Source organism: Pavona decussata, unplaced genomic scaffold (assembly GCF_977016875.1).
Source record: "Pavona decussata unplaced genomic scaffold, jaPavDecu1.1 SCAFFOLD_164, whole genome shotgun sequence".
In the NCBI taxonomy this organism is placed as follows: Eukaryota; Metazoa; Cnidaria; class Anthozoa; order Scleractinia; family Agariciidae; genus Pavona; species Pavona decussata.
The window spans coordinates 124,157-143,774 of record NW_028145575.1 but is presented as its reverse complement, the minus strand read 5'-3'; the positions used below and the strand labels follow the sequence as shown (position 1 = coordinate 143,774).

The window sequence follows — 19,618 nt, the reverse complement described above, 5'->3', positions numbered from 1 at the left end:
ATTTCAATAAAAGCTCAGAATCTATATTGCCCGCCATCTCAAAATCCATATTGCCTGCCATCTCAAGTTATTGAAATTTATTGGGTATTTCCTACAATAACTTTCGGCATTGTGGCAAACGCTTTGACGCTTTTTTTGGACAACCTTTGTTGACACGGCTGTATATGTATGTTTGTATATTTAGTTGAAGGTGTCCGCAATGACGTCAGACTGTCTGGCGTCGTCTGAAAAAAATTTGCATACATCGGAAAAAATATGCGTGCATGATCAAATTTCAACTGCAATGTTCATCAATATTCACTGATGCAGAACTATCTCTCCAGAATCTTTTCCCTTTCTTCCAGAAATCTTTTTTTGTGAAAGATTGCATTGAAGAAATTACACGTTTTGTGGCCGCGGTAAAATAATTTTCCGTGGGAAATAAATTCATCGAACACGACAGCGCTTCACGCCCGTTGTGCATTTCATCGCGTCAGAAATAGATTTTTAACCGCAAACTAGCCTGTGGAACTACGAAAAGACCATGCTCATCAAAATAGTTGCTATGTTCAGAAACCTTTTAATCTCCTCATTTGATGCTACAACACGAAAGAGGGCTTTCCACCCAGCCCCAGCTTCGCGAGGTTTTGCGAGTCACGTATTTCTAGTAAATTGAGAATTTTGTGCGTCATATTTTGATTTCTATGATACGAGAATGCTCCAAACGGTGAGGGTAAAAGGCGGAAAGAGTTTGCGGAATGGAATGTGGAATGACGTGCGGAATGGCATAATTATGCAAAATACGAATTGCGGAATGACATAATTATGCGAGATACGATTTATGCATAATGACTCACAGAAATACATTAAACTGAAAAAGCGCGCCCTTTTTTGGGCGCCAATTTGCAAATACAGCCTTTTTGTAACCATTCAACCGAAGAATGCATCACAAAAACCCAAACGATGGTATCTTCGAATTCAAACTTTTTTCCTTCGATTCTCATCGCATAGCCGTTGATGCAACATAGCAGCTCGTGGACTTTTATCGTTCGCGAGTGAACACAAGATTTGTAATACATTTGCATTAAAGAGGCTTGTTTATTTACGTAACCTGGTTTCCATTCCGCACGAGTCGTCCGCGCATTACGGGAGATTTATACAACTCAATCGAAGGCTGGTTAAACTTGACATGTTTCAAGCTTTCACAACGCCTCGCAGGAAAAAGACGTGAGTAAAGAACCGCCTCTGTTTATTTTTGAAACGATTTATGTCACTTGTCGAGGATTTATCTGGTTATGACGAATGTGTTGAGGTTCGGTCATGCTCACAGCCAAACACACACACACGCAAAAAATAAATAAATAAATGAAAACGAAAATTAAAATTTAACCGCAATCTATACCGCAAATCTCTTTCCCCGTATTTTGACGTGTAGATTTCGGTTTTTTATTTTCGAAGGAAGGATGTTGATGTAACAAATTTTAAACTCCAACATTTTATAAGGAAACTATATCTAAGCAATTCGGGAAAGATTTCCGCACAGCCCCATACATTATTTATCCATGCACAACTGTCACACTAACCCACTTCCAAAAACGACGAGCGTGAAAACAGAGTGTGAGTCGCAAAATGTATAGATAATTATGCATGGGGCTGTGCAGATATCTTGGCGCAACTGGTACTAAAAATACTGTAAGAGACTAATGTCACTGGAAGTTATGGTAATTAATACCTTACCGTAATTCTTATCTACTTTCTTTTCTTTTTTCCTTTTTTTTTTATTTTAAAGAATCGATATAAGCTTGTATTGTACTGATTATCCCATACCATGAAATCCCGGTTTTAAGTCCCCCTCCCCTGCTAATAAATCGCCTCGATTTTTGGGCCATCTATTTGTAAACGAAAATTTTATTCCGTGATAAACCCCTACCACCCTTCCACTTATAGGCCCATCTTTGATCTTTATATAAACACGTAACACCCCTTGCCCCCTTGCCCCTAAAAAAGCCGGTGGCATTTCCTTTTTACGTATCCCCACCCGTAACCGGAATTTTACGGTATTATGGTCTGTGCCTCATTACAAGAGCCTGTGAAGTTTTCCTAGACTCAACCTATTTTTGACTTTTTTGGTTTTCCTTGTTTTATCTGATTGGTGAGTATCACAGGTCTCGCAGAGGTAAACCCATAAATGGTTGGATTGCTCAGTAGCTCAACAACAGTAACTCAAGTAGCTCTACAAACATGTAATGTAACCACACTTACACCCCAGGGGAAGGGGGACTCTTACATAAAACTGAAGGGACAAGCCGTCAAAAATGTTGAACAGAATGTTCCAAATTGTAGCAGACTCTCTTGGCAAAGGTGTTGCCCCAATGTAGTTTCCTTAAGGGTTACCAAAACAAAATATTGAAATAATCAAGCAGTTTCCTCATTGCACAGAACAAAAAAGCTTTCCTTTGAGGTTTGGAAAACAGAGATTTAGATTTCCACCGCAATGGTACAAAACTGCACATTTTCAACCCCTGTCAGGGACAAGCATTTTTACATCGCCCTAAAATTGACCTCCCATTTCCCCTTGGGGTGTAGAGCAATAATAACTAACTGTTCACATGGAGTTAACGTTTGGCAACAACAACAACAAGCAAGAGAGGATCAAAAGTATGAATTCTCCAGACATGTTCCGATACTTACCCAGCTGTTCACTATTTATGACTTTTTTTTAGGTCGACCATACAACCAGAGTTCTTTTTGTTTTGTTTACGTACACAGAATTTTTTAAAAATTAATTTTTATGATTCTTGATGACTGACCTAAGAATAAACCAAGGGGAATCGTCATCATTCCAAAAAGTCATGTATGACCATTAGAGAATTAAGCCCACACATATACTTGATCCTCTCTTATGACAACCAAAACTATATCCACCATAACTTTAGCTGGTAATTCTTGTTGTTATAGCAGTTTCCATGTCCACATATATAACGCTTGTAATATGAAAACTCTACAGACAGTATCTTCATTTAACATAAAGTTTGAAGATACTTAAGCATAATAAAAACAAGGCTGTTTTCACGCCAAAAAATGAGTTGTTCATTACATAATTAGTTATGTAATGTAATTTGAAAACAACTCAACAAACTTATCGTTTTCAAAGTGATGTTGTAATGTTCTTGCTTACAGTTTGTAAAATGTCAAAAAAAAAAAAAGATTTAATGTGGAACCTAGCCAGTTGTGCATGGATAAATAATGTATGGGGCTGTGCGGAAATCTTTCGAATTGCTTAGATATAGTTTCTTATAAAATGTTGGAGTTGAAAATTTGTTACATCAACATCCTTCCTTCGAAAATGAAAAACCGAAATCTACACGTCAAAATACGGGGAAAGAGTTTTGCGGTATAGATTGCGGTTAAATTTTAATTTTCGTTTTCATTTATTCATTTATTTTTTGCGTGTGTGTGTGTTTGGCTGTGTATGATAAATTGATTAATATAAGCTTAAAACGTAAAACAACGGAAATGAGCATGACCGAACCTCAACACATTCGTCATAACCAGATAAATCCTCGACAAGTGACATAAATCGTTTCAAAAATAAACAGAGGCGGTTCTTTACTCACGTTTTTTTCCTGCGAGGCGCTGTGAAAGCTTGAAACATGTCAAGTTTAACCAGCCTTCGATTGAGTTGTGTACATCTCCCGCAATGGCGGACTACTCGTGCGGAATGGAAACCAGGTCACGTAAATAAACAAGCCTCTTTAATGCAAATGTATTACAAATCTTGCGTTCACTCGCGAACGATAAAAGTCCACGAGCTGCTATGTTGCATCAACGGCCATGCGATGAGAATCGAAGGAAAAAAGAAGATACCATCGTTTGGGTTTTTGTGATGTATTCTTCGGTTGAATGGTTACAAAAAGGCTGTATTTGATTGGCGCCCCAAAAAAGGCGCGCTTTTTCAGTTTAATGTATTTTTGTAAGTCATTATGCATAAATCGTATCTCGCATAATTATGTCATTCCGCAATTCGTATTTTGCATAATTATGCCATTCCGCACGTCATTCCACATTCCATTCCGCAAACTCTTTCCGCCTTTTACCCTCACCGTGCTCCAAAGCATGCATGGGCTGATTGTGTCCTTCGTCGGCAAGATCAAAATAGATTAACTATAGGTGCAATGCGCTGAGCCCGGCCAAATAGAGTCGCAATACAATGAATATTAAAAAAAAAACTGTTTAGGGTACTCTTTTGCGCATGGTTATAGCTTCGAAAACAATAAGAAGACTAAAGTTCCTCTTCTGGACCGTTTGATAAGGGGGTTAGTACTTTTATCGACCAAATCCTTCGACATAAGCCTTAGCAGACAGTGACAAGTCGTAAAGTCATGTCAGATTCCAAACCTTTTATTTTTACTTTCAGCTGAAGTAACAATAATCGCAAATCCTGTAAATATATAAGTAACAAAGTAAATTCTGCAGAGATGCATTTCTCTTAACCGAATAAAAGCCTTCACTATTAGCATATTGTTTCATTTTATCAGCTAACCCTGTCTTTACAGTTTTTATCTTCGAATTTTTCCTTGTTTTCGTTTCTACGGTCATTTATGGTATCTGCTATATGTAAACAAGTTAACTTGTACGTTTTTTTATTAAATCAACTGGTAATGCATTAATTGTAACATCAAACACTATAGAATATAATTATAATTTTTATGCACTAAACCTCCTTGAAGCTACAAATGACACGATCTGGAAACTATTAAACTAAAATATTAACAAAAACTATGTCAACGTTTTACGCCTCATTTAAGGAACTGTCTTTGGTCTTTAAATTATCCTATATACATGATAGAATTATAGATGTTCCTTTTGTACCTTATTTTGCGTTCTGGTGACCAATAAAGCTTTTAATGTGCAGAACTGGTTGGCAGTAACTTCTGGTCTGTAAATCGAATGCGTCATTTTGAAGGCATGGTAGTGCAAAATCTTGAAAAGTAATGACTCCGAAAATGGTATGCGCTATTTTCAAGAAATTCGGAGGACTAAGACAAAAATTAACCTTCACATCGGTAAAGTCCATTTGCGAACTGACCGCTCTGGCCAGCCAGTTCTGACAAATAGCAAGCACTCCAAGAAAGAGCCAAAATGCCGAAAAAACATGAATCTTATCTATAAAGATGTTCTATAAATTAAAAAATGTCTGACATACTCTTATAATTAGTACACTAAGAAACGGAATAACCGTAGTCTTTTTCAAATGGGTTAAAATGTAAACTTTAATCTAAGCATGGTTTGGATCTTTTTATCAATTATAACAACGGTTTAAATGGGCTTGCGGTTCTTCTAAGTGGCTTCCACGACAATCTCCTCCTCCGGCATCACATTGTAGTAGGCCTTCGACTCATCCAGCAATCCAGGGTCAAAGTAAGGGGTGTTCTTCATAAGCATCGTCTCCAACATTGTCGTCACCTGATCAAATGTCGGTCGCTCACTGGGCTTCTCATTCCAACACTCCATTACCAGCTGGAATCTAAAAAAATACTGCAGCATTACGAATTGTTCAATGGCGATTTCTTTTTTGAATAAACGCTGTGTTTTGCATTTTGTAGTCCTGTACTGGCGAGAACAAATATTTCGGGCAGAGAAAGTTTATTATGAGGGATGGGCACAGACTAGGTGAAAACTGTGACTGAAGTCTGCCAGACGCCAGAAATGTCTGCGGCTACCAGTGCTCTTTGGTGTCATGATCGCCCTTGTCTTCAGCAGGTATTGTAACTCACATGGGTTGGAATGCCGCTGAGATTGAGAGATTTTATTTTACCTCGACAAACCAAATTTCCTTCACATGGCTAGCAATCCCGGGGAATTATAAGGAAAGAATTCCTCACTTTGGCACTCAAAAAGCAATATGCTTGTCAAGGAATTTGCAGAAAACCGGATTTATGAAAAGACCCGACCAGACCTCGGAGTCACTCTTTGGAGCAAAAGACTTGGAAGGTATACTTAAGCTGCATGTGTGCATCAAATGGGTTAGAAAAGATTTTCGAAAGATCTTCTGATGTGTAAGCCTGAGAGCGAATAAAGTCAAATGGTGAAGGTGCTGCAGTTACAAACGGAACACTTTTGGAAAAGTGGCAGGCATAAGAAAAATGGAAACTGACTGTCACGATATTGGTGGCCTAATTAACACTTATAGCGGAATATCATAAGTCGGATGATCATGATTATGATGGTGGTGAAATAACTTATGACCACTCTCTTTAAAATATCAGCGATTGCTTTGGTCATTTCTAAAAAGAAATGGCTTATCTAAGCTCCTAAGGAGAGACATTTGAGTATTCGTTTACCGTTACCAACAAACTACGTATCAGCTTCATTAAAGATATATCATATTAAGAGAGAAAAACAACAACTTACACTTCACTAGAGCAACAGTCTGGTTTCTCCATGCGATAGCCAGTCTTGAGAAGATTGTACATTTCTTTGTTGTCTAATCCAGGATACGGATTTCCTCCTTGAAAATAAAATCATGCTTTTAATGATATGCTATACTTGATTGGTACATATAAAAACGCTGACGCATTGTACCCTCCAGCGAAGGTGTCTGAATTGATGTTAGTCTAAAAGGACTTTTGCTTCCTATTTTTGACGTGGTTGAGATCTAACAATCATTAAGAGTTAAGATACGTGAAAAATACAACACCGGTAGCACCAGCTGTAGTTGCAGCACTTTACTCCATTTAGGAAAGGAAGAGTAGCATATTGACAATAAGATCATTGTCTAAAATAATTTGCACATTGTGCCTCCTGACCTCCACTTCTTTTCGCCCCTTTCCTCTTCCTTAGCCATCCAGTCGATGGATTGGTCGGTCGATCAAGCAGACAGGTATCAGCCAATCATCACCTTTCACTCAATCAATCGACCAATCCATGGCAAGCAAACAAGCGAGACAAAAATAGCAAGCAGTGAGTCATCAGGCCAGTGAGTCTGTTAATCAAACATTATGTCAGTCACTCAGCCATCCAGTTGTTGTGTCATTGGGTGAATCATTCAGCAAGTCACTGAGTCAACTTCTTTTTAGCGTGAGTCAGTCAGTGGATGAGTGAGTCAATGATTCAGTAAACCAGTCAGTCATTCGGAGCTGAGAAGGGGAGAGGAGCCGAATGACGGGTGTCTGTACACATAATTAATAGCGTCAAAGAAGCGCTTAAAATCGTGGCTGCCAATTGAACTGCAGCACTCGCCCACATCTGTCCCACGTGTAGGCAAGCTTTCAGGACCTGGATTGGCCACACCAGTCACACCCTGACCCACAATCACCGTTAACTGATCTGAAGTCATGATCAATCATTATCAGGTGAGATAGCTAATCAGTGAGCGTGTGAGTCAGACCTGTCAGTCAATCAATCGGTCAGTCCTTCCGTCCATCCGTCAGCCAGTCGGTCAATCAGGCAGCCAGGCAATTAGAGCGGTTTTCAATTGAGTGTCGAAGGTAATTTCGCGTTTGCTTTGGTTTTGCATTACTACGCTCTGTGATTAGTTAACAAAACTCGCGCCACTTTCTCAACCAATGGGAATCCAAACCAAAACCAATCGTGTTTTGGCCGCACGAGTATTCCCACGCTTGGCGCCAGTTACATGTATTTGCTTCGAATTCTGATTGGTTCATTGTGTTGTTTACATCTGTTGCGTTTGGCCAGAGCAATTACTTTGGTTTTTGTTTTACGACACTCAATTGGAAACCGCTCTAATAGCTATTAATTATTCACTGCATAGTTCTAAAAGACTTGACAAATGGTAAATATACAAGTAATTCTTTGCTTGGTTTCTTACCCATTGTGGCAATCTCCCACAGCAGAACTCCAAAAGACCATCTGAAAAAAATTACAGGATAAATGTCCATGAATAAACTTCTTCTTCTAGGTTTGACGTTTAAATGACATACAGATTTAAGAAAAATTACAAATAACAACATTAAAAAAAAAACTGTCGAGAAAAGAAAAAGACATCATTACCGTAAATAAAGGAAGACAAGAAAACAACAACGTGGCTGTCGTCCTACACAAAGATTTTTTGTAAAATTACAAAAGGATCCCGAGTTAGAGTTTTACAATGCGATCATTGCGCATACATTGTAGAGTTTTTTCATGACGAAATCTCCATCCGCATTTCCTTCTAAATTTCTTCAATTAACGCTATCTAGACAGGCCATGTTTTGTGATCTATGTTAGACGGATAGAGCCGACCCCTCTCTAGAACTTCGAGGGTATTATTGCAATTCTCCTATGCAGAGGATCCCTCATAAAAAAGACATTTTCCTATTGTACCGGATATATAAAACCCTTAATGCTTGATACTGGGTAACAATTACTGCATGCCTAATTAAGATACATGTCACAACACTTACACGTCGCTTTTCGTAGAGTATTCACTGTTAAAAAGTGCCTCAGGTGCCATCCATTTCATGGGGAGTTTCGTGCCTTTACTGACTTTGTAGATTTCTCCGTGAATGTGGCGCATCAGTCCAAAGTCAGAAATTTTAACCACTTTGCCCTCTCCGAGGAGAATGTTTCGTGCCGCTAGATTGCGGTGAATAAATCCTTTACTTGACAAGAAGCCCTGTGGAAGGAATAGAAAATCAATTAATCAACCCATACTAGATCGATGTATCAATGAATTTTAAGTTTTACGGAATTCATAAAGAAGTCGCGATTGACAATAGATACGTTCTAAATTCCTATTAAGATAAATAATGAACACCAACATATGAAAATTAAAAATCTCCTCTTTCCCCTTAACCACTTTCTAAGGAATGGTAACATGACAGTAGTTTAAGCTGATCAGTTACCCGCACAACGTATGCCTATTACTTATGGTATTACAAGCTGGGGTAGTGCTTACAAGACCAGGTTGCTTAAGATTAAAACTAAACAGAATAAGTGTGTGCGTAGCATGTTCTTTGCTCATAGCAGGGACAGTGCTATGCCGTTCTTAAATCTCCTAGGTATTCTTACACTTGAAAACATTTACAAATTTAAGGTGCCCCTTTTCACAAATAAAATTACTAACAATACTACTAATATTCCTAACATTTTCAAAGGAACCCTAACTCTTGCCTCTGAAGTTCATAGCTACAACACCATATTTGTATCAAACCTTAATTTCCATCGGCCGAGGATAATGAATAATCATGGAGCTGCCACTTTTGCATTTGCAGGGTCAAAAATTTGGGAAAAATTTTCCTCTTAATAAAAAAAGCTCTCATATAATAGCTTCTACAAGCAGTACAAATTGTACCTTTTAAATACCCAATGAATATTGGGTATTTAAAAGGTACTCCCCTCACTATTAATTATCATTTCTATTGTTTTATATGTAACAATTGTGTCTAATAATTAAAACCTTAAACCTCATCAACCAGCGTTCAAGTGACACTCTAAAAAACAAAAGAACATTATTTACCATTCCCCTCGCTATTTGCCAAGCAAAACGAAGAAGATCCTTTGGAGAGAAATCGTCATCGTGCGGCTCATCTCCATTGCTGTCGTTTCCATCCTCTGCATTTCCTGGAGTAACATTTTCATTTACAGACAGAGAAGAACAAGCCAGGCCTTCGGATTCCTTTGCAGCATGATCAACGTTTAGCGCCCCACACCCACTGGCGTCAACGCTTCCGCTTGTGTTTTCATTCTGAAGTTGTTTGAAGTTATCACATGTACTGCGAATTTCCAATAGAGGGATATCCCAATGTTCCTTTCCACCTTCAGCAATCCCTGAAGCCGTAGTTTCCTCATAACTCGCACATTTCTTGCTTTCGGTAGAGGTTTGAGCCAGTAGCATCACTTTTGAATCATCTTCAGTACCAAGTTGCGTTTTGTCAGCGTCGAGTGTAAAACTCTCGTTGTCGTAACACTCTTGATAGCTTTCCTAAAGCATGAAAATCAAAGGAAACAGAAAAAACTGAAAAGAGAAAATTTGACGGTACTATAAAATGATACAAAATTTTAAAGGATAGTTTGAGACTGTCTCGAAGCACTCAGTCCATTATTCTAAACTGTTTGTAATACATAGTCGATTTAAAGCATACGACACAAGCGTTGAACTCTGGAGGAAATTTATTTATGTTAACTATCTAAGTCACCAACTTCGATTCAGAGAGTGGCTAGAGTTGCCACGTGTTTGGAGCTACTTTATTGACGCTACGTACCTTAGCCTCGTCGTTGTTGTTTTTAATTTTTTTTTTTTTTCACTTTTGCTACAAACCTTCATTGGCTTCTTCATAATTGAACTAAAACGGCAATATATCCTTTCCTGTCTATCAAAAACTGCCCGTATTACTTTTCCATCACAAAGCTAAGTATTCTGGAATGAACAATTCTAAAAGTATAAACAGGGTTGCTGTGAGTTCAGCCCTTCGGAATAGAAATGGAATTTCCTGAATTCCTGAGGATAAATAGCAGCCGCTGACTTATGGCCTTATGACGAGAGAGCTTCATCCTGGAAAAGTACGGGTAGAAATCTAGCACTCACAACCGAATTTTGCCTTATAAATGGCGAATTCTAATCTGTCAACCTCATTGCCTGATGAAGACTACTAGCTGTTCCGGTAAGTAATCGGGCAAAGTTATTACTAAATCCCATTAGTTGCACCACAAATCATGCACACGCCAAAAACAACAAAAGAATATTAGTCCAAACGTTCAGTTGATCTTTCCTTGCAATATTTGACATGTTGTAGGTATACGCAAGGTGTTTTAAGGACAAATCAACTAACGTATGGCTACTAATAGCTAGCGTTGCAGTGGTTGTAACTCGAACAAACAAACAAAAGCCACTTACCATTTCCAGACCTATTTGCTGCTCAAAATAAGAAAGCTCCTTCGGTGAGACCTCGCTGTCATGAGACTTGTCTCCCTTGCTTTTGTTTCCATCCTCTTCATTTTCTGGACTAACGAGACAGACAGAGCAAGTCAACTCCTGAACATCCATCTTTACGGCTTGATCCCTCGTTGTCTTTCCACGAAAAACTATCTGCTTGCTTTCTCTCTCGTTTTCATCCAAACGTACATTGGAGTTAACATCTGCACTGAAAATTTGCACTTTAATTGCATCTAAGTGTCCTCCGCCGTCTTTAGCAGTCCCACTTGCAATAGAGAATGTTTCTTTACAGCACAACTTTTCCTCACTTTCTTCTGTCTTTTCAGCCAATGGCATTAATGTTGAGTCATCTTTGGTGCCATGTTGCGTTTTCTCAGCATCATGTGTAAATCCGTCGTTATCATAACACTTTCGATAGGTTTTCTAAAGGAGGAAAATTACAAGGAACAAAAGCTGAGGGTGAGACGATTTGTAGATGGGAAAATGTCCAGCCGTGATTCATAACCTTACTCAAACAACTTTATGACCATTTTGAGAAGTTGCAAGAATTTGCAAAGAGGTCAGAAAGGTGGACTTATGCTAGTGCATGGCTCCACTCGCCAAAGCGAGCAATAGAGGCGTACGCACGCTGAAAGAGGTAGAGTAGTGACGCATTTGAGCTGATTTCAAAACCACCTAGTTAGCCTTTCTCCACAGCCCTCCGCCTAATCTCTAATCAAGAATACGAGACTAAAACCACAGAATGGCGTATATTCATTCTCGTCTATCAAAAAAGTGTGTACACTGCTTCGTCAAAAGGACTGTTATGATCTTCAAATGAACAATACCACTCAGACGTATACAGGCACCTGAGTGCTGTCCTCTTAATTTCAAGGTATACTTGAAACGATTTTGCAGAAAGTTAGAAGGATTTTTCCAATTACTCGAACACCTTTCCAAGGAAAGTTCAATGTCGCTAATAGATCCACGTTTGAACAGCCCAACCTATTCTTACGGAATTCATATCTCCATATTCAGTACGGAGTAGTTTGTTTGGTCCCAGACACCATTTAATCAATCTCTGCTGACGCACCTCCGTGATACATGTACAAACATTTTAATCTTTAGGAAGTTTGGCCGAATTTTTCAACGGTATATTACCAGCCAAATAAAACAAATTCTCGAAACAACTCTTTTATATGCCCCGTTGATGAAACCGTTCTTGCTGATTGTGGTGAAATAAATTTGAATGGTCGACCCTTTGGAAACAACTAGAATGACCACTTTACCGCGGTATATTGAGTTATTTATGTCACCTGTTGCCTCTTTCGTCTTAGCCAGTGCAGTAGATCTCCATATGCAAGATATTCCAGCAGCAGGAAGATGGGTTCTGAGTTAACCCAACAACCCAACATGCTCACAACATTGCGATGAGAACCAATCGATTTCATTAACTCAATTTCCTCCAGAAGATGGTCTCTTGCTTCTTTATCTGTAGAGTCTAAAAATAAAATATTTTGGAACTAAAATGCTGCTTGAAATACGAAGTCTGGTTGTCTTTTGACAGTGCCTTTGTGTTGGTTCTAGCCTCGCATATGGTGAACTACATAATTCATCAGCTAACACTTATACTGAAGTGCAAATTCCTCTAAGTAGTTGTGGAAAATAAGCTACAGTTTCTGGTGAAATTAAGAAAAGAAACCAAAATTTAATTACAGTATCCCAACATGTACCATATCCATGTACCAAACACTAACATATTTTCATGATCTATGTAGTTGTAAGATTATATAATTGATATTCGCCTTATTTTCAAGGGTGTATCTGAAGATCCCGTTTCTCGAGGTCTATCTCCTGCCACTGCATTATTTACTTACACGAGAAACTTTGCTCCATATTGCTTCTATCCGCACAGGAGTAATGGTTACAAAACCCAGGGGATAACCTTGCAATGGACTAGCATCCCATCCAGCACTCGCTACCCTAAGTTGTTTCGTCCTACAGAAACCGGATCAAGCTCTTCGCATGCTGTGTGGGCCACCTAAGGCTCATATGTGGTTTACTGTGAGCACTGTTTTATTTTAAATAAGCCATTTTCTGAGACTGTGTGTATTGGTGGTAGACTGTACCTCGTTATGAGATTATCGTGACTAATTAAAGCCCTGTGGTTTACTGCTGCATGTCTCAAAGGTCATTCCTCTGTTATGAAATCTTGGGGTTTTATTTGGCATTTCAGGTTGGTTCTTTTTTTTTTTTTTTTTTTTTTTTTTTTTATCTTGGGAGTCAATAGCATTTTGAATAATCCTCTATTCAAGAAATGGAAAAACGAAATAAATACGTTGTCACCATATATCATACCTCTTGTTTTTATCAAAATACTGGGGTTACGTACACCTAATGTATATTTTAATTCTGCCCCTTGGTTTGAGGAATTGCAACTCTTTAAAATTTCAAGGCCCCCCTGAATAACACAACAAGTATTGCCGGACGCCCATTTTAGCTGTGACCGGCAGGTCTGGAGGGTACTATCTATAGGGCCTGGAAATTTTCCTCAGTTTTTGCCGTAATGAGCGCGGGGAGGTTTTTTCATCCTGTGGATGCTCGTTCGTACTCTTCCAAGTTCAGTTTTACTTTTTTGTTTCATAAGCTATTATCATCGTATGCACCTTTGTAGTTGTTGCTTCACCTTACTCAATAAACGTGCGGCCTCCAGTGAGCACGCGATGGCTAACCCCCCCCCCCCCCCCAATCGTCTCCGCCATCACCCCCTCCGATAGACGTTCGTGAGACACGGACAGCAACCGAAAGTCGAATGTTTCTTTTCTTGGCGTAGTTTTGCTCCTTCCCACGGACAGCAAAAACAGCTCTTCTTGATGACTGTGGCTTAACGATACAAACGCGATGGCGTGAAAACGCTCCAAAAAGGGAAAAATTTTATTTTCGGTTACCGTCCGTGGCTCAAAAACGTCTGTGTTCAAGTTCCCTAATTAACGGTGCCGAACGTAACTTGTAATCTCGCCCTAACAAAGAAAATATTCATTGAAATAAATTACAGTTTGCATTTTCACAAGCGACGTTGTTTGTTCTTAGCATTTACAAATAGGTATTCTTTGGTTTCAACCCTTTGATCCTGTAAGTAAAAGGTTAATATGTCTGAAGTCGTTTACCTTCTAACACTTTAACAGCTACTGTCCGGCCTTCTTTAAAGTCGACAGTCTGAGTTCTGGACTTGTAAAACACCTCAATTCCAGGTGACTCCCTGAAATCACCTTTGAGCACTTTACCAAATGCGCCACGACCAATCTCCTCTTTGAACTCGACTTGTTCCGGTAGAACCTCCCATCGTCGAAGGGGTATAATGGTTGACTTCGATCTGTAAAAAAAAAAAATAATAATAATAATAAGAAAGAAAGGAAGAACCACATTATGCTAATTTTCATTGGTCGAATTTTGTCCGGTAACCGAAGACAGACATTTTGGGCCTTAGTCAGTATAAATATATATATTTTTAAACGGTGTAAATATTGTTATTTTGAAACTTGTGATGTATCTAGTAAAAAAAAGTTATGTGAAAGATAGTTATAAATGTTTTGAAAGATGTATAAAGATTAATACCTCCGGGATTCCGAGTTACGTGCCAACCTATTCTTTTTCACTGCTTTTTTATGAATCCAGGATGTCACCACGATGAAAGTGATCACAAGAAGGACAACCATCCCCGATATTAAACCAATCATCAAGGCTGAAAATGTCCAAGAACTCGTGTCTGAAAATGATTGTCAAGAGAATAATTCCTGTTACTGAGGGAAGTCAATCAATTGCCCTGTTCAATCTAAACTAACATTAGAAATGACGCCAGTCCATTTCCAGCTCAAGCAAACACAAGTTTACCCAGCTAATATTTTTTAACATTATTCCCCGTCACGAACTTTGTGTAAATTTTAATGGTATGCGGATAATTCAATGATTATTATCAAAGAGAAATAGGAGATTTTATCCATTGCGGGGAATGGGGTGAGGGTGGAGAGAGGATCTACAATTGCCTATTTCTTAGTACTGTTACATATTGCTGTTCGGGAAGTTTTAATAGTCGGACGAAGATCTTTCATTTTTGGCAAAAACCTAATTTGGTGTGGCTGTTCAACATTCAGAGAGGAGGCGTAAAAATCAGCCGCACATAGTAACTGATGGTATCGAATAACAGTAATTGTAAAAATATCCTTGTTTTTGCTGCTTTTGACTCGCGTGCAGAGACTGTGTTCGAGGAAGTAACTGGCCAAGGCTTGGGTGGAGAAGGTAGCTGGAACTTGTTAACGTTGACTTTCTTTCAAATAATAATCTTTTATCTGCCTCCCCTATCTAGAATAAATTGTCCCATTTTTGCGACCCCGTGTACAACATTCACAGCGTGATACTGCATGCCGGAGCTGAAATTGACCAATTGGTTTGGAAAGTAACCTATTACGTTCTTCAGATCCATCAAATAGACCATTTCCGATATAATAAAATTCAGCTTGGCTACGAGGCTTGGGGGATAAAACAAATAAATTTAAACTTGAACATCTGTGAACTTCAATGTAACTTCTGTTACTTTATTCCCCGAAGCCTCGCAGCCAAGCTAGAATTTTAAAATATATCGGAAATGGTGTATTATTTGTTATTGTTCCCTTGAAACGTCTCAAACAAAAACAAGAGTCTTGGTATATAAAACAAACACTTTTGACAACCCTACAACTGAACTTATCGAGCTCCCCCCCCCCCCCCCCTCCCCCGTTCAATTTACATCCGGAAGTATCTCGGGTTATTCAAGGCGCTCGTATACATGACACTGAAGATGGCAGAAGATCTGGAGTAGCGCCATCTGGCATGCGGATTTCAGTTCCAGGATGAAGTTACTTTTAAGCACATCCTTTATACCCTCGACTCTCTGATAAAACATGCAAAAGGATCCAAATACTTACTTCTTGGAAACGCGTCTGAGTTTGTTTTTATATTCCACCTTCTTGATCTGTTGCTCTGACCCAACTCATTCCAGGCGGACATTTCGATCACGTACTGCGTATCACATCTTAATGGAAGAACATGATGAGTCTTCAAATTGTCATTGATTCTAACTTCCTGCCAGGGAGCTCCTGTTTCATGTGACTGTATCTCTCGATAGTACACCGAATACATGATCAGCGGACATCCGTTATCAACAGGTTTAATCCAAGTAACGTTGACATCACAGCCCACTGTTTCAGTTTCGCTGTTTGTTATTGTAGGGGGCAATAATGTATCTGCACATAATGTTTAAAAAGAAAAAAAGTTGTTTGATTGCGGGGAAAATCGTTCCAAATCCCCCGAACTTCCTCGGCCCATGCCTATCTGTATCCAAAAAATTTAGAAATGGCTTAAGAAATCTTTTGGGTATATACGTAGCTCATATTTTCAAGACAATACGATAACATTTATTAGTTTGACACAAGTTGCGCCTTTGGGGAAAACCTTTTCAAATGTTACTGTGTTGTTTGAAAAACGGCTTATTTTGATCTTCGTTTATCATAGTTTTGAATGATTGATCAGTCTTGATTGTTTATCTCATGATTGTATTGGTGTGGAAATGATCAAAATGCGATAATTACCACCAATCCGCATGCAGTCAGTCGACACCAACGCCTGATGAAGACGAGGAAACGTCGCTAACTACACCTATACTACACAACCGTGAGACAAACGATTTATTTTGAAGAAACTTGTGTATTATAGTTTATATTTATATTCACATTTGTTGGCTGCTTTCAAAAGAGCTTACAAATCGCGGACTCTGTTAGTAAAAATAAAAACTAAAGAACTAAAGTCATTTAGATCATAGTCCTGCCTCAAAAATTATTATGCAACCATGCTGCTAATGGCGACCCTGAGGTAAGATTTAATGAGGAGCAATTATATGTAGTGTCAAAACTGTGATTATCCAAGGAAACCAAAATCATGATTTTTGCCTGAAAATTAAAGAACGTCATCTAGGAGAGGGTACTGAATAACTATAGGTACTCCTTAAGTGTCACGGCAATCTGCGTCAAGGACAAACCTTTACCTTTAGTTCCAGTTTTGAAGTTCCATATCTTGCTGTCCTCCTTGTCACTTTGGTTGTATGAATAAAAGGAGGTGACAGTTATTTCATACTGTTTCCAACACTCCAGATGAAGGGTATAGCTGGTGGTGTTTCCATTAACAGTAGTTGAGTTCCAGTGGCCTTTTTCTTCTCTGTAGTTGACTTTGTACTGCACAATAGGACATATCCTTTCCACGGGAGGCTCCCATTTCACGAGAACGGTTCCACCTGTAACTTCTTTCCTCTTGTTTACGATAACAGGTGCACCTGCAAAGGATCGTAAATACAAACATGATTATCTTAACGTTTTCAATAGCGTGGAAGAAAAGTTGACAGATTAGTTATTAACAAGTTTCAATCATCCAAAGCACACTGTTTGGAAAGCTTATGTCCTGTGATGGAGTTGCATTTAGTTGTTTATTATAGTTAGTTTTCCAGGTAATCCTCTGAAGGACGGTTCCTACTAATACAGAAGTATTTTTGCGCAGCTTATAACTGTGCGGAAAAAAAGCAGATCTTAGCAAGAGATTTTGAAATTTAAACACAGAATTTGGGGTAACCATTCACTTTCCAGAGATAATAAAGGGACAATAATTGTAAAAAAATATAAAGATGTATCGAATGTTGTTGTTGTTGTTGTTGTTTTAATTCAAACTTAATTATCTCTGAAAAATGTGTAGTTACCCTCAATTTTTTTTTTTTTGGAGTTTTATGACCCTTTCTTAGATCTTCTTTTCCCGCATACCCATAAACCGAACAAAAATACCTTTGATTTAGTAAGCGCCGTCCTTAAGAAACCAGGGTTTCTCGGATCGTCCCGAGATGCATAGAACGCATGCGCAATAACAAAAGGAAGCACTGTTCTAAAACACTAATATTAAGTAGAAGCACATATTTATAAATTAAAACTAATTAATTAACACTCTTTACCCAAGGAAAAGAAAATTGTGGTGTTTGCCCGAAAATAAAAGTATGCAATCCAGAAGAGAGTATTGAATACCTATAGGTACCTCTTAGTGTCACGGAAATCTAGGTTAAGCACAAACCTTTACCTTTAGTTCCAGTTTTGAAGTTCCACGTGTTGCTGTCCTCCTTGTCACTTTCGTTGTATGAATAAAAGGAGGTGACAGTTATTTCATACTGTTTCCAACACTCCAGGTGAAGGGTATAGCTGGTGGTGTTTCCACTGACAGTAGTTGAGTTCCAGTGGCCTTTTTCTTCTCTGTAGTTGACGTTGTACTGCAGAACAGGACATATCCTTTCCATGGGAGGCTCCCATTTGACTAGAACGGTTCCACCTATAACTTCCTTGCTCTTGTTTACGATAACAGGTACACCTGCAAAGGATTGTAAATAGAAACATGATTATCTTAACGTTTTCAATAGCGTGGAAGAAAAGTTGACAGATTAGTTATTAACAAGTTTCAATCATCCAAAGCACACTGTTTGGAAAGCTTATGTCCTGTGATGGAGTTGCATTTAGTTGTTTATTATAGTTAGTTTTCCAGGTAATCCTCTGAAGGACGGTTCCTACTAATACAGAAGTATTTTTGCGCAGCTTATAACTGTGCGGAAAAAAGCAGATCTTAGCAAGAGATTTTGAAATTTAAACACAGAATTTGGGGTAACCATTCACTTTCCAGAGATAATAAAGGGACAATAATTGTAAAAAAATATAAAGATGTATCGAATGTTGTTGTTGTTGTTGTTGTTTTAATTCAAACTTAATTATCTCTGAAAAATGTGTAGTTACCCTCAATTTTTTTTTTGGAGTTTTATGACCCTTTCTTAGATCTTCTTTTCCCGCATACCCATAAACCGAACAAAAATACCTTTGATTTAGTAAGCGCCGTCCTTAAGAAACCAGGGTTTCTCGGATCGTCCCGAGATGCATAGAACGCATGCGCAATAACAAAAGGAAGCACTGTTCTAAAACACTAATATTAAGTAGAAGCACATATTTATAAATTAAAACTAATTAATTAACACTGTTTACCCAAGGAAAAGAAAATTGTGGTGTTTGCCCGAAAATAAAAGTATGCAATCCAGAAGAGAGTATTGAATACCTATAGGTACCTCTTAGTGTCACGGAAATCTAGGTTAAGCACAAACCTTTACCTTTAGTTCCAGTTTTGAAGTTCCACGTGTTGCTGTCCTCCTTGTCACTTTCGTTGTATGAATAAAAGGAGGTGACAGTTATTTCATACTGTTTCCAACACTCCAGGTGAAGGGTATAGCTGGTGGTGTTTCCACTGACAGTAGTTGAGTTCCAGTGGCCTTTTTCTTCTCTGTAGTTGACGTTGTACTGCAGAACAGGACATATCCTTTCCATGGGAGGCTCCCATTTGACTAGAACGGTTCCACCTATAACTTCCTTGCTCTTGTTTACGATAACAGGTACACCTGCAAAGGATTGTAAATAGAAACATGATTATCTTAACGTTTTCAATAGCGTGGAAGAAAAGTTGACAGATTAGTTATTAACAAGTTTCAATCATCCAAAGCACACTGTTTGGAAAGCTTATGTCCTGTGATGGAGTTGCATTTAGTTGTTTATTATAGTTAGTTTTCCAGGTAATCCTCTGAAGGACGGTTCCTACTAATACAGAAGTATTTTTGCGCAGCTTATAACTGTGCGGAAAAAAAGCAGATCTTAGCAAGAGATTTTGAAATTTAAACACAGAATTTGG

At 38.5% G+C, this 19,618-nt stretch overlaps 1 protein-coding gene across 1 annotated transcript in view; it reads right to left on the bottom strand.

Annotated features, from left to right (window-relative positions):
- Window positions 1–4,379: 4,379 nt before the first annotated feature.
- LOC146464336 (uncharacterized) overlaps window positions 4,380–19,618 on the bottom strand; it is a 114,099-nt gene continuing 98,860 nt past the window's right edge. The window contains exons 12-24 of the mRNA XM_085129852.1: window positions 19,047–19,331; window positions 17,981–18,265; window positions 16,911–17,195; window positions 15,796–16,113; window positions 14,450–14,600; window positions 14,002–14,207; window positions 12,151–12,335; window positions 10,817–11,278; window positions 9,440–9,904; window positions 8,385–8,596; window positions 7,811–7,851; window positions 6,394–6,490; window positions 4,380–5,506 (exon numbers count right to left, since the gene is read on the bottom strand). Of these exons, the coding sequence (XP_084985978.1) occupies window positions 5,320–5,506; window positions 6,394–6,490; window positions 7,811–7,851; window positions 8,385–8,596; window positions 9,440–9,904; window positions 10,817–11,278; window positions 12,151–12,335; window positions 14,002–14,207; window positions 14,450–14,600; window positions 15,796–16,113; window positions 16,911–17,195; window positions 17,981–18,265; window positions 19,047–19,331 (3,179 nt within the window). The 3' untranslated portion in view covers window positions 4,380–5,319. The remainder of the gene's footprint in view (window positions 5,507–6,393; window positions 6,491–7,810; window positions 7,852–8,384; window positions 8,597–9,439; window positions 9,905–10,816; window positions 11,279–12,150; window positions 12,336–14,001; window positions 14,208–14,449; window positions 14,601–15,795; window positions 16,114–16,910; window positions 17,196–17,980; window positions 18,266–19,046; window positions 19,332–19,618) is intronic.